This window comes from Parasteatoda tepidariorum, chromosome 9, assembly GCF_043381705.1.
Source record: "Parasteatoda tepidariorum isolate YZ-2023 chromosome 9, CAS_Ptep_4.0, whole genome shotgun sequence".
NCBI classification, from domain to species: domain Eukaryota; kingdom Metazoa; phylum Arthropoda; class Arachnida; order Araneae; family Theridiidae; genus Parasteatoda; species Parasteatoda tepidariorum.
The window spans coordinates 53,764,956-53,779,296 of NC_092212.1; the positions used below are offsets into that span (position 1 = coordinate 53,764,956).

Here is a 14,341-nt window from a genome sequence, read left to right on the forward strand (position 1 = left end):
AAGAAGGAAATATTTTAATCACTTAACGTTTTCATTTAAGATTTTTAAAGAACAAAATTTGTTTTTAAAATTTTATTTACCTATTTTTAACAATTAATTGCCGTACTTCTTTCTTTATTTCCCTTCAAATAAAAAAATCGTTTTGATTAAAAATAATTAGAGTTTTAAACGAATTAGATGTTTAGATTTTTCTGTTATTATATTATAAACGATTATACATTTTCAGCGAAAATAACGCCAGGAGAAAGTTCAAACCTTAGCTCTTTCTCCATCTTGGCGACTGAACCCACATTTCTTTAAGCAACCCTTAGATTCTCAAAGCAGCCTGTAGAATGTTCGGCTCACGTCTCATGCAGTTGGAAAATGAGCGGCCCCAATTATGACGATTAGGGGCCGCTAATTAGCCCCTTTATATTTTGTGTATGTTTGCTGTAAATTAACGCCTTTTAATTATTTGTGCTTAAAAAAGATTCCCTCTGCTTTCATGAAATAATTTGTGTTTCATTGAATCCTAGGAAAGTTTTTTTAATTGAATTTATCTGATTATATTTAGATGAAATAAATTACGACATAATATATTTTATTATTGGAATTACTGCTCAGTGATCTTTTGGATTATTATATTCAACAATCGAAATCAAGAAGAAAAGTTTATTTTTCATACAACTTACTTTGAAAGAGGAAAGGATATTTTCTTCTAAAGCCGCTTGAAATTGTTTTTACGTGGTTTTATTTAGTAAAAAAATATATATATATTTTTCCATCTCATAGTGCATTTAGAATATCCAAAAGTATACGTTATTTTAGTGTGAAACTATCTTTTAGTATAGAACAAAATATCTTGTGTAGTTAAAACAGCTGTTTTTGTGTTCAAAAATGAATACGGTGTGTCCAGGTTTTGTTCCTCATCACGTCAAACCAAATAGATGCCGTAGATGTTTCAAAGATGTCCACGACCACGACTCCAGCAAAGAGGTTACGACCAGCTTCACTCTTCCCTTGCCACGAAGGCGAAGGGAATCAGTGGCGGTCACCGAGACCCCAAAAGCTGAAGAACCGCCCACCACTGACCAGTCAGCTAGCTATACCATGCGGACAAGGCAAAGGTCTTCATCTACTTCCAGTTGGTTTCAAGAAAAGAAGGTCAGTGATGAACAAAAAGAGAAGATTGATTCGCTCTTCAGAAATGCTGATGATTCCAAAGCGACATACAGGAGCACTGACACCAACGATGATAAATCTGTGGATGCAGTTGCTGTGATACGTTTGCCAGAATCTCGGTTAAGAAGACGAAGTGACCGCGATACATTATCAGATAGGACTAAAAGTGAAAATAATGCATCTTCAAAGTCTGCTAATGAAACTAACTCAAAATTTAGCTCCAAATATAATCCTAGTAGAACGTCAGATACCAAATTATCACTGGCAGCAAACAATAAACTTGATGATAGTAAACCACCAGAATTGCCGCCTAAAACTTCGGAAAATCGTGTTGATGTTCCCAAAAAGTTCGATTATAGGTCCTCAGAAAAGAAAGAAACTGAAACTAAAACAACTAAACCGTCTCAAAGTGATTTATTGACTAGGACTACTAGTTTGCGTTCGAAATTTGAAACAGTCGAGGCCACTAAAACAGAATCAAAATATGGTGCAAATAAATTAGGAAGTGAAATTTTGAATCGATCCAGTAGTTTCAGATCAAAACTTGAATCAAAGACTCCTGAAACAACACCCAAAATTGATTCTAAATCCGACTCTTCTAGAACTACAGCGGCCGACTCTGTAGGTCGAAGTAGTAGTTTCAGATCAAAGTTTGAAACTCAGACTGCAGAAGCCACTAAACTTGATTCAAAAGTTCCAGATAAACGATCTCTAGAATCAAAGTTTAATGAGAAAAAACCTGCAGAGTCTAAATTTGGCGAGGTTAAGCTCAGAGATACTAAATTGAGCGAGATTAGGAGTAGAGCTTTAAAATTTGAATCGGCAACAGCTGATACTAAAGTAACAGATAGTGTGTCTAAATTTTCTGATACAAAATCTTCAAAATTTTCAGACTTAAAATCAAAGAGTGATAAATCAGAGGGATCCAAGATCACCGATAACAAAGTGAAATATGAAAAAGAAGCAGTTTCTTCTAAAACAACAGATAGCAAGACTGTGGAAGCTCCTAAACCAGTACTATCTAGATTTCCTAGTTTTGGAGCTTCGGATACTAAACCAGCAACAAAACCAGTGGTGGTCAGTAAGAAAGTATCCTCATCCAGTAGTAGTGAAGAAGAAACTGAAAGCGAAAGCGAATCATCTGAAGAAGAACCACCACCAAAACCAAAAACCCCAGTAATACCAAAAGAACCGGATAAAAAGTCCGTAGCTCCTGTTATATCAAAAGTTGCTCCTAAAACATTACCTGCCAAGGAAGAAATTTCAAAAGATCAAGTAAGAACAATTTTATTGTTTTTTAAATTTTTTGTTTATACTTATTTATTCAAATAATTACTGTATTTTGAAATTTTGAATAATTTCGTATGCAATTCTGGTTTTAGAACAAATTTTTTATCAAAACATTCAGGAAATGTTAATAATTTGCATTTTTTTTAGAAGAATAATAACTCAATGTTTTTTCATTGCATCTCTATAATAATAAAAGAACTAAAATAATTAAATTTAAAATAAATAATAATAAGAAGAAGAGATACAACGGGGAAAAAAATTACAAAGCATGTTTTCAACATTTTATGACACTAGAAAAAAAAGTGATATCAAAGTTTCTTCGTTCTAATGAGTTTTTGTAAGAATTAAAAAAGTACAACATAAATACGATTATTACGCAGTTTATATTAGAACATTCAATGCCCGTGAATTACCCAAACATTCAATTACTAAAAGAACTGGATAAAAATTCTGCAGCTCCTTTTATGCTCCTAAAACATTGCGAAGGAAAAAATTTCAAAAGATCAAGTAAGATTAGTTTTAAATTCATTGATTTTAAAATTCTTTGTTTTCTATTTATCTTAGTTAACAATTATTGTTATTTGAAATTTTGAATAATTTCATATGAGATTCTGACTTTTGAATGAAATTTTAATCAAAACATTCATGAAATTTTAATAATAGGCTATTTTTTGAAAAAATAATAATCCAATAATTATTACTTGTTTTATGATAATGGTTAAGGAATTAAAAGAATTTCATTAAGAAATGCAGCGAAAAAAACACGAAGCTTGATCTCAATATTTTGTGACACTAGAAAAAGAATGATATCAAAGTTTCTTCGTTTGTAATCAGTTTTTCTACAAAATAAAAAAGTATAACACAAATACGATTATTACGCAGTATTTGTAATAAGAATCAATGTAGCACTTTAAAACTAAAATGGTAGCTAAATGGAGCTACCATTTAAACTGTTCACTACGCATAATCACAAATTTACCATTACTTTTTATTTTTCAACTTTGTAGCTCTTTATTGTCGCTCAATATGCACAGATGTCATGTACTTAACCCATTAGATATTGATATATTTAAATATCAAACAGCCAATTTAAAAACCATTTTCTCTTTCTGAAATAGACTGATAGCAATATATTTTTGCGACCACTTTTAATTTGTTCAAAATAAAGGAATGCAAGTCTCACTGTTGAAATAGGCCATAGGGTTAATATTTATTAATTTATGCTTTATATAATAAAAATACCTAAATGAAACAATTGGAATCTCTAAATTGGAATTTTTTAAAAACATTTCGTAAGGGTTTTTATGAATTATTAATACGCAGTTTTCAACTTTTAATAGGATTCTCACATGCTTTAAAAATTTTAAAAAGTGGTAGTAAAAAGGAAACAAACATTAATATGTTAATGCATTCGTGACTTCAACTACATGCTATTTTTTAAGGAAAGTATACCTCTTAGAGAATTTTTTCAGCATGATCTCTCACTTTAAAATGCTGTCTTAAAATTAGAAAATGCTAGGAGTATAACGTAAATTTGCTACCACTATTAAACACTTTCAAAATCCGCGAGGACTGTGGGATTAGAAGAAATTTGTGTGCTATAAATTTTCACTTCATTTTATTTTTTTTACGCAATTTTAAATGACAAAACTATAGAAATTGGTTGAATAAATCTTGAGAAATAAAATTTTTAAAATATGGCTTTTTTGAAATTTTATTACTCTCAGAAACTATCTTATCGATTTTGCTCAAATTCCGTATCTTGTCATTTAAAATTTCACTGTTTGAAATGGTGTAAAAATTTGTTACCTTACAATTAAATATTTTTGCGACCATTATTAAATAAAATAACAAAAAGTTATTGTTTAAAATTAAATTTTTAAATAGAGTTGTCTTCAATTGGGTGCTTACAGTTTTTCGATTCCCTTTAAACTTCAAGAGGTATGGATAAATATGCAGAAAGTGAAATTTGAATTAGGTGAACCCAAAACTTTCGACTGCTCTTCCATCTAAACTATCGGGACCATTTATTCCAATTTGTGACTACCATATTTCAATCCATTTATCCATATTTTAACTGGCAAAGCAAAATCCAACTTCGTAGAAAAAGAGGCATATTTAAAAATGATTATAATTAGCATATTTGAGGTCACATTTTGGAACAATAAAGATTGGCCTTTAGTTTGCGAAAATTCGATCATTAGAACAAAAGTTATTTAAGGTGATATCTTTTTTATTTCGTGCCCTGTACATTTTATATACTTGGATATTATATTCAATAACGAATCCTAATATTCTTTTCTTCACTGGGCTAGCTGCCCTATTCCTATTCATCTAAAAATTTAGTCGTTTGTCGTGAGAGTCTTTGCCGTAATTGAACCAATTAAAAATGAAATGAAACTGCCATTTTTACCCATTTTCCGCTGAAGTAGCGTTTGTGCTACACTTTGAAGTGATTCAAAAAGCACTTAAAAAAAGCGGCTGTGGAATTAGCGATAAAGAGAAGTAAATAATTTTGCTGAAATTTTGCTAAAGTATTCGTATATTTTAAGTTTTCATTAGAAGCTAACAACCAAAATTAGAACGAGTTTTGTGAATCATTCCAATAAACCATTTGATTTATTTAGTAATTGATAATTTTTTTAAGTGAAAAGTTCATGGAAAGTATAAATTTTGTTAACATGACTCTAGGTATGGTAATTTTATTTTTAATGACGTCATTAAAAATGACATCAAAGAAGGAATGAAAATGACATCACTTATAAAAATTTAAAGCAGGATCTCTCAAATTGTGTCTAAAGTTTTGCATTAAAATCTTTCAAGACATTTGTTGCTTAAAAAAAATTGTTTTACTTAGAGATAGTATCGAAGTGTTTTTATACTAACTTTATGTGAATAATTACTTTGATCAACCTTTGTAGCTGCCAATTCTCCCGGATTTTCTGGAAGATTTTATTGTTATATTTAAAGTGACAGTAAAACGATTGTTTTTCTTTTTCATTCATTGATCTATAAACTTAATTAAAAATAATTTTTTACTACCACTACAAATAAATAAATGAAACAAATACAGCTAATTGTATGTTATGAATTTTGTGCGATGCAGCCTTAGCAAAATACAAAAATGTTTTTGCTTGCACTTGATATTTTTAATTTCGTATTTTCCACAGCTTTAGAATATCATATTTGGAGAAAACAAAAATTGGTAGAAATGTCCCGTCAAATTAGAATTATTTTTTTATAACTATCATCAGGCCAGCCAACTACTACGCTTTTTGATAAATATTATATAGAGTGGTAGAATAAATTTTTAAAAAAAGTGTTGGAAGTTGGCAACCCTGTATTATTCTTGTGATAATAAGTTATAAGAACTTTGTTATGACCGAGAAATCGAATATAAATTTTTAGCTCAATTTTTAATTTAATAGCATTGATCTAGGTTCATCTTAAAATTTGTGCATGTTAGACAAAATTCGTGATTATTTTCAAAAGAATATTATACAAAGTGGATGTAGGAAAAAGCTCCTTTTAGCTTTAAATATTAGGTGATTTACTTTTGGTTAATAAAAAATTTACTGTCAATTTTAAATTTTCCTGAATATTTACGTAAGAAAAACTGTGTGACAAAGTTAATTTAAGCAGTAATTTTTTTTCTTCTAAAAATAGGTCATAATTTTTAAGCTTAATTTTTGTTCACTTAATATGAGATCTAGTTTCACGTTATAATTTATGCTTGTTCGATACAGAATTCGTGAATATTTTGAATAGAATATAACGCAAAATATCTGGTGAAAATATCAGGTAATTGGAAAGGGTGATTAACCTTCAGTTAGCAAAACATTTACTGTCAATTTTTGTTTTAGTTTTAAATTTCTATGAATATATATCTATACTAAAATAAACTGTATGACAAAATTACTTGAATTAGTAATTTTTTTTCTTTGTAAAACTGGTTATAATTTTGTAGTTTAATTTTTATACACTTAACATGTGATCTAGCTTCACGTTAAAATTTACACATGTTAGACATATTTCATGATTATTTTGATTATAATATAACGCAAATATGAAAATATCAGGTGATTTGTAAGGATGATTTATCTTCTGTTTACAAAAAGTGTTTTGTTAATTTTTGACTAAGTGTTAAACTTCTATGAATATATTTAAAATAAGAGTATGACAAAATTACTTGAATCAGTAATTTTTTTCTTTCGAAAAACAAGTTATAAAAAATTAACTGTCAATTTTTGTCTAAGTTTCAAATTTTTATGAATATATTTACACTAAGAGTAACTGTAAGGCAAAATTACTTGAATAATTTTTTTCTTTGAAAAACAGGTTATGATTATTTAGCTTAATTTTTGTTCACTTAATAATATTGATCTAGTTCAACGTTAAAATTTGTTAGACTGTATTCGTGATCATTTGGAATAGAACATAGCGCACATTAAATGTCATGAAAATATCAGGCAATTGATAAGGGTGATTAAACTTTAGTTAAGAAAAAAGTTAGTGTCACATTTTTTTCCAGTTTTAAATTTTTATGAATATTTTTTTCTTGCATCAGCATTAATCCTTGAAAATTATTTTTATTGCGTTGTTAAAGGGAATGACTCTGTGACCGCTGAAAAATTAAACACTATATTCAACATATTATTTACTTGCTTANTGATTTGCGCATTGAGAACTGTTTCTTTTTTCGACCCACAATCGACCCTTCCGATTCGGATCGACCCCCATTCGCCCCCCTGTCTCAAATCGACCCCCGTTTTTGTTAAATAGACCCCTGGGGGTCTATATAGACCACTTTGGCGACCTCTGGACTAAGTGTTAAACTTTTATGAATATATTTAAAATAAGAGTGTGACAAAATTACTTGAATCAGTAATTTTCTTCCTTCGAAGAACAAGTTATAAAAAATCAACTGTCAATTTTTGTCTAAGTTTCAAATTTTTATGAATATATTTACTCTAAGAGTAACTGTATGGCAAAACTACTTGAATAGTTTTTTTTCTTTGAAAAACATGCTATGATTTTTTAGCTTGATTTTTGTTCACTTAATAATATTGTTATAGTTCAACGTTAAAATTTGTTAGACTTTATTCGTGATTATTTGGAATTGAATATAACGTACATTGAATGTTACGAAAATATCAGGTAATTGATAAGGGTGATTAAACTTTAGTTAAAAGAAAAGTTAGTGTCACATTTTTTTATAGTTTTAAATTTTAATGACTATTTTTACACTAAGCGCAACTGCATGACTAATTTTCTTGCATCAGCATTAATCTTTGAAAATTATTTTTATTGCGTTGTTAAATGGAATAACTCTGTGACCGCTGAAAAATTAAACACTATATTCAACATATTATTTACTTGCTTAAATATATTGGTTTAGCTACGTTCAATTTTACGCTCTCTTGACATAATTTGCAAATCTCGTAAACAAAATATAATATAACTTGGAGGTGGAAAAAATTTACCCTTAGATCCAACTATTAGGTGATTGCAAAAGTTTGTTATCGATTTAAAACTTAATGGAATACCTTCATAATTTTCCTAAAAAAAAAGAAGAATTAAACATCCATTATGTATTTTTTAACTTCTTCTATAGTTGCGACTATTTTTTTAATGCATTTTTGATTTCTATTTTATATAGAACTCGTATTTATAGTTATCGTATCATTTTCGTATCATATTATCGTATCGTATATCGTACATCATATCGTAAATCGTATCATTTTACATAGAACTAAGTGTTTCGACAAAGAAAACCGCGTGGATGGATTTAATTTTTTTTTCATACAGTGAATTTAATTTTGACTTTAAAATTATTTTAAAAGAACATAATGGGTAGAAGAATCTGAATTAAAAATTTTTGGTCAGTATAATTTTTTTTTGTAGCGTTTGTTGAGCGACATGTGTAGAAAAATACCATATCTGCCTATTTTACTCTTGCCGGAAATGATTTTACTCCTCAAGCAACAGTGAACTGATAATTGCATTACAAATATAGACAAAAATATTTTTATTATTTTGTCGGAGCCTAAACACATAATCTTAAAGCAATTATGAATTTATAGATAGTTTCAATTCCTTTATACGTTGAGGCGGTGTAAATCATTTTAAGTTAAAGTAACAAATTTAAGAATTAAATAGAAAAATATAAATTTTGCTTCCTATTTTTAAATATAAAAATAAAATATTTCGGAAAATCTCTTACCCCTTTATTTATTTATTTAAATTTTATTCTTCAATGCAAACATGGTTTCACAGTGAAATGGCAGTCTTTGCTAACATTTTATCGTGACATGAAAAATGAAATTATGAACAAAATCGTTATTTACTATTCTTGACAGCTTGAAAATTATGAAAAAGATAGTCACATTCCCAAAAATACGAAAAAAAAAGAAGAAAAAAACTGACCACCTTGAATAACTTTTAATATAATGATCGGATCTTTACGTTCTAGGATTTAATCTTAATGGTTTGAGGGGATGATTTTAAATATGTGTATGAATTAGTGCAGACAATATTTTAAGTTACAAAATCAGACACAAAAACGTATTTTCTCTGAATAAACATACCTTTTATTTCGTCGGTTTCAAATTTCTGACCCCAAATGTATTAGGTGTAGCTGCAATTCTGGGAAATATGGTCACAATAGTTTGGTCAAAAGAGCGGTTAAAGGGTTTGGACTCATAATGCAAATTTTATTTTTTGCGTATTTTGTCATATCTCGGGAAATTTTTAAGCGAATTTAAATTTTTTTTGCACACAATCATAAAATTCGGTCATCCTAAGATAACTCCATGCAAAAATAACTCTTAGTAAATATTTATTGTTTTTTATTATTTATTTAATATTTGAAAAAGTTTTGAATTGTAAGGTATACACTTTTTTACATAATTTTAAAGAATGTAATTTTTCATGGCAAAGTACAATATTTGAGGAAAAATGGACTAAATGTTTCTGTGAAATCGAATTTTAAAAAAGTCAAATTTATTATTCATTATTATTCATTATTATTCATTTATTATTCATTATTATTCATTTATTATTCATTATCATTAGATCAAAGGTTACTCAGGGTGGTTCGCTTTTTTGTGCACTATTTATCAACTTTAAACTTATCTAATTTAATCAATACATATTATAATCATTAACTTTTTTAAAATTTTATTCAATTATCTAGATCCTTATTAATGACTTTTAAACTATAATTTGTTATTCTATGCAAACAAAATCGTTGCTTAATTGTTATCATGATTAATTTATATAAATTCGATGCAATTATTTTAGTAGTTTTTATGTTAACGTGAAGTTTTTATGTTAACGTAAAGTAAAAGTTCCCAAGAGTGAAAGTGTTCAATAATTCCTCTAGGAATAACTACAATTGGAAACAAATTTTTGTTGATCATTTATACACAAACGTTATCTTGCCTAATTATAATGAGTGGGAATTTCAAATATGAAATTATTTTTGTTTCTAAACCTACAGATTTTTCTTAAAGGGACTTTTTTTGTTGAAGTGTGCAAGTTTAAAAACGTTATATAACGTCACGCAAATGTTGCTACAAATTTCAAGAGTGAGTAAAGGCACATGATCAGGATCAAAATTGCAAGGGAACCCAAGCCAGGAAATATCGTTATACGCGGCTAGGAGAGCTGCCCGATTATGACCTGTTCAGAAATATACGAAGAAACAGTTTAAAATAGGGCTTCCCTAACGGCGTATAAAGACATTTCCAGGCATGGGTTCCAATGCAGTTTTAATTCTGACGATGCGCCCTAAGTTTCTAAGAATTTTGTCGCCACATTTATGCAACCCTCTGTTTTATATAAGGTTCTTAAACTTGTATATTTCCACAAAAAATAGACTAAGAAATTACATTTTATTATTTTTTTAAAAAAATATAGCTTAGAGAGAGAAATCAATTGCAGATTTGAAAGCAGCTATACGAAAGTATCAAAAATCTGCTAAAAAAATCTCATACAACAGAAAAAAAATTGTTCCCCAGTAGTACGATCTCTTAGAAAAAAATAATTAGAAACTAATTTTTCGGAATTAGAAATTTTTTCCATAATTGCCTTGTTTTCATTTAGATGTCACGTGATTTCCTAAAAATGTATTGCGTATACTTAAAAATTTGTAAAGTAATATTCTTTATGGTAGCATACTATGTACCAAATGAAAAAAAAAATTATCACTCAAATATGCCGGTCTTCCGATAAAAGGGAAATATTAATTATATAAAATTTGCGAAACACAAGATTTCTTGTTTTCCATCTGAGTTACTCTTGTTTATTTTGCGAATCGTCCAATGTCAGCAAATTTACCGATGTCTCGTTTGCACCTCATTTGTAAAGTGCAACATTTGAAATGAAATGAAGTTATCTCGAATTCATAATGATGGATAGTACGTGTCCAATTATGGATTGGTAAGTATTCCTCAAAGAATATCGCCGAGTGTCTGAACACTTTGAGGGTATTCTGTATGACAGACTGCAAGATGAATGTGAATCTGCGCTAAATGAGTTGGAAGCTTGCCACAGACGATGCTGAATGAGTGTGTAGGCCGAGAAGGATTATAATAGAAACCTCATCATAGTGTAATATTTTGCTTCTTTTGCTTCGAGTCTCACAGTTAAATATTTCTTCCCTCATATAAGATTTAAATTAACTTCAGCTCTTTTTTCTTCAAATAAATATCATTGAAAAATTAATCCTGGTTCAAAAATTACAAGAGGCAACTACCATGAATAAATAGATTCCAAACTTATTGTCTTTAACCCTTTTGCGCCGTCTGTCACGTGACGTAAGTCGGAGATGTATGCGTATACGTGCCAGCAGGAAACTCAAGCTTGCCAACAATTAGGTTTTTCGAAGAAAAAAAAATCTTATAGAGTGTTCACATCAATTAAAAACTAAAGCTTTCAAAAATTTGATTTGTAACTATTTTTACAGCTTTACCACGAAAGGATAGGATTTAAGTATTTTTTTTAATGAACTTTTGAATCATACGAATGTAATTGGCGTCTGGAAAGTAACTTTAAATCAAATTTACTAAATAAGACATCGTGGGAAGCTGGGGTCTCCGGTTTGGTCTGACCACAATGACTCCTAAGGAGATAATTCTGTTCCCTTCTAGTACCAGTCAGTAGGACAAAATCATTCCACCGAAGTGATAGTTATGAAATGTTGCTTAACCCTAACAAATATAAATGGAATGTTCTGACTACCAGTACTTTATATTTCCCTGGTAAAAAGCATCTCCAATTGCAGAGGTGCCAATTGCTCCGGACACGCCAAAATAATTAAAAAAACGGTAAATAACTACAAAGTAAATTTTGCAAATATTTGAATATTTTTGCTTACTTTTTAAAGGGCATAGCATTACGTAAGTACTTCAAAGTAGTGAATTATATAAGCCTACAAATTAGTTGGAAATAGTGGTGGATAAAAATCTACTAACTTGAATTTATTAAACCAAGAATCACAATTGATAAACTACCACTTTAAAATATATATTTGCTGTCCGGAGCAAGTTGGCATCTCTGCAATTGTTGGCTAAATTTTAGCAAAATATCAGCTTATAGTCTCAAATGAATTAGAATTTCCTTTTCACAGGGAAATTTTTTTTCCTTTCTAAATCCGTAAAAGTTGGCAGATATGAAATTGTGAATAACAACACTGTAGTGTTTGATATTTTCTAATTAGCATACAAAGAAAATTAAAAAAAATAAATTCTTAAGCAATATATTGTGGGAAATTTAATTGAAAAACCCAACTCCTGTGTGATCAAAGCAATAATTAAACTAATTTTGTGACCCTCCTGTTATCTGCGCTCTACATTTTATAGACTCTCCAGCCTTCAATTATGCTTCCGGCCTAGAATTTTATTTTGAGATCTTCTTAACGTAATGTTTATTTTAGTGGAGATAATCAGAATTAAAGCAATTTTCGAAGGGAAAATTGTAGGCGTTGGAACTATTACGAGAACACGACAATATGACCAAAAACTGTATTCGTCAAAAGCGGTACTCATGGTTAATATCAAAGCATGTGATAAAAACGGTAGGCATTATAATATTATTGATAATTCTATTTAAATATCAACATAATATGCTAAAATAATTTGCACATTTGTTTATAGTTCGAGTTTGCCATTTTTTATTTACTAAGGCATGATAGTATTACAACCAATTTCATTTAAATATGAAGGTAATATGTTAAAATAATTTACACATTTGATTATAGTTCTTCCCACTCAGATGAATTAGTTAGAGCTCCTTGCCGGGCTGATGCTAAGATAACTACCACATAAGAGTAATGAGTATTTGATTATAGTTCGAGGTTAAAATTTTTTTATTTACAAAGGCATGATAGTATTAAAACCAATATTACTTAAATATGAACGTAATGTGGTAAAATAATTTACACATTTGATTATAGTTTGAGGTTAGCATTTTTTATTTACAAAGGCATGATAGTATTAAAACCAATATTATTTAAATATGAACGTAATGTGTTAAAATAATTTACACATTTGATTATAGTTCAATTTTAACATTCTTTATTTATAAAGGCATGATAGTATTAAAACCAATTTTATTTAATTACGAACGTAATGTGTTAAAGTAATTTACATATTTGATTATAGTTCGAGGTTAACATTTTTTATTTACAAGGGCATGATAGTATTAAAACCAATTTCATTTAAATATGAATGTAATATGCTAAAATAATTTACACATTTGATTATAGATTGAGGTTAACATTATTTATAAAGGCATGATAATATTAAAACCAATTTTATTTAAATATGAAGGTAATATGTTAAAATCCAAAAATAAGTAATCAATTTTGTTAGTTCTAATGATATTGTTTTAGTAATGATAATATATTTGTCATCGTATAAAAGCGTTAAGGTTTTGCTATTTTTTGCACGACGCTTTTTGTATAAACTACAATTTTTTATTAAGAAATATGCTTAAAAGTCATAACAGACTAAACATTTTTTTAAAATTTTCATTTCGATAATTTTTGTAAGGTTACAATTTAAAATTTTAAAGCTTTTTAAAAATTCCCAAAATGTGCAATAATTTGTGATTTTAAACAAAAATGTACTTTGTTGCATACCAAAATTTCTAATCATGACACTGGAATTAAAAGTTCATAAAACCTGTTATATTAATGACTGCAATTTATTGGTTATGGAATTATTACTAATGTGGTTACGGTTAGTAACGCATTGAGGTTCAAGCATACCAACTTTCATTTTAACGAGAGATTATTTTAACATATTTAAAATGGTATAGAGTTTCAAATACAAATTTTTGATTTAATGCTTTTGACTCACAAAGATTTATACTATTGAGTATTGAGGCACATAAATGTAGAGCTTAGTGGAAGAACCAGGTAAGTGACATTTTTAGGGGTATTAATGAATCAGTGAAAATAATATAAAATTGTTGTATCAGTATGGGTATGTTTAATGTAAAAGAATTATTTTTGTTTTACTTTATTTTTAACGTAACTAATCCACATTAGTTTTGAGTACGATAGCATGGTTTTTGTTTCAAATTAAGTTGTAATAAAGAGCATAAGACAAAGAGTTTTCGGCTCCGCCTTTTAATAAATCTGTAATAAAATAGTTCGGATGCCACTTGTTCTCTTCTTAAGATGGTTATAGCCTCTCTGAAAATGTCACTTTCCTAGTTCTTCCAAAACATTTTTCAAATATATTTCAGACCTGATAATTTTGTGCAGAAACTCTTTAGCGAAGAAACTTCTTTTTTTTTCGTGAAGAAACTCTTTTGGTTAATTTTTTAAAACACTCAACATGGCTTAATCCTTTCGCGTCGACTGTCACAAATACGTGCCAGC

General features: G+C 28.7%; 1 protein-coding gene across 1 annotated transcript in view; it reads left to right on the plus strand.

Moving 5' to 3' along the window:
• Window positions 1–317: 317 nt before the first annotated feature.
• Window positions 318–14,341, plus strand: part of LOC107455690 (uncharacterized) — a gene marked incomplete in the record, with an annotated part of 93,926 nt that continues 79,902 nt past the window's right edge. Inside the window, 1 exon segment of the mRNA XM_071185941.1 lies at window positions 318–2,436. Within this exon segment, the coding sequence (XP_071042042.1) occupies window positions 877–2,436 (1,560 nt within the window).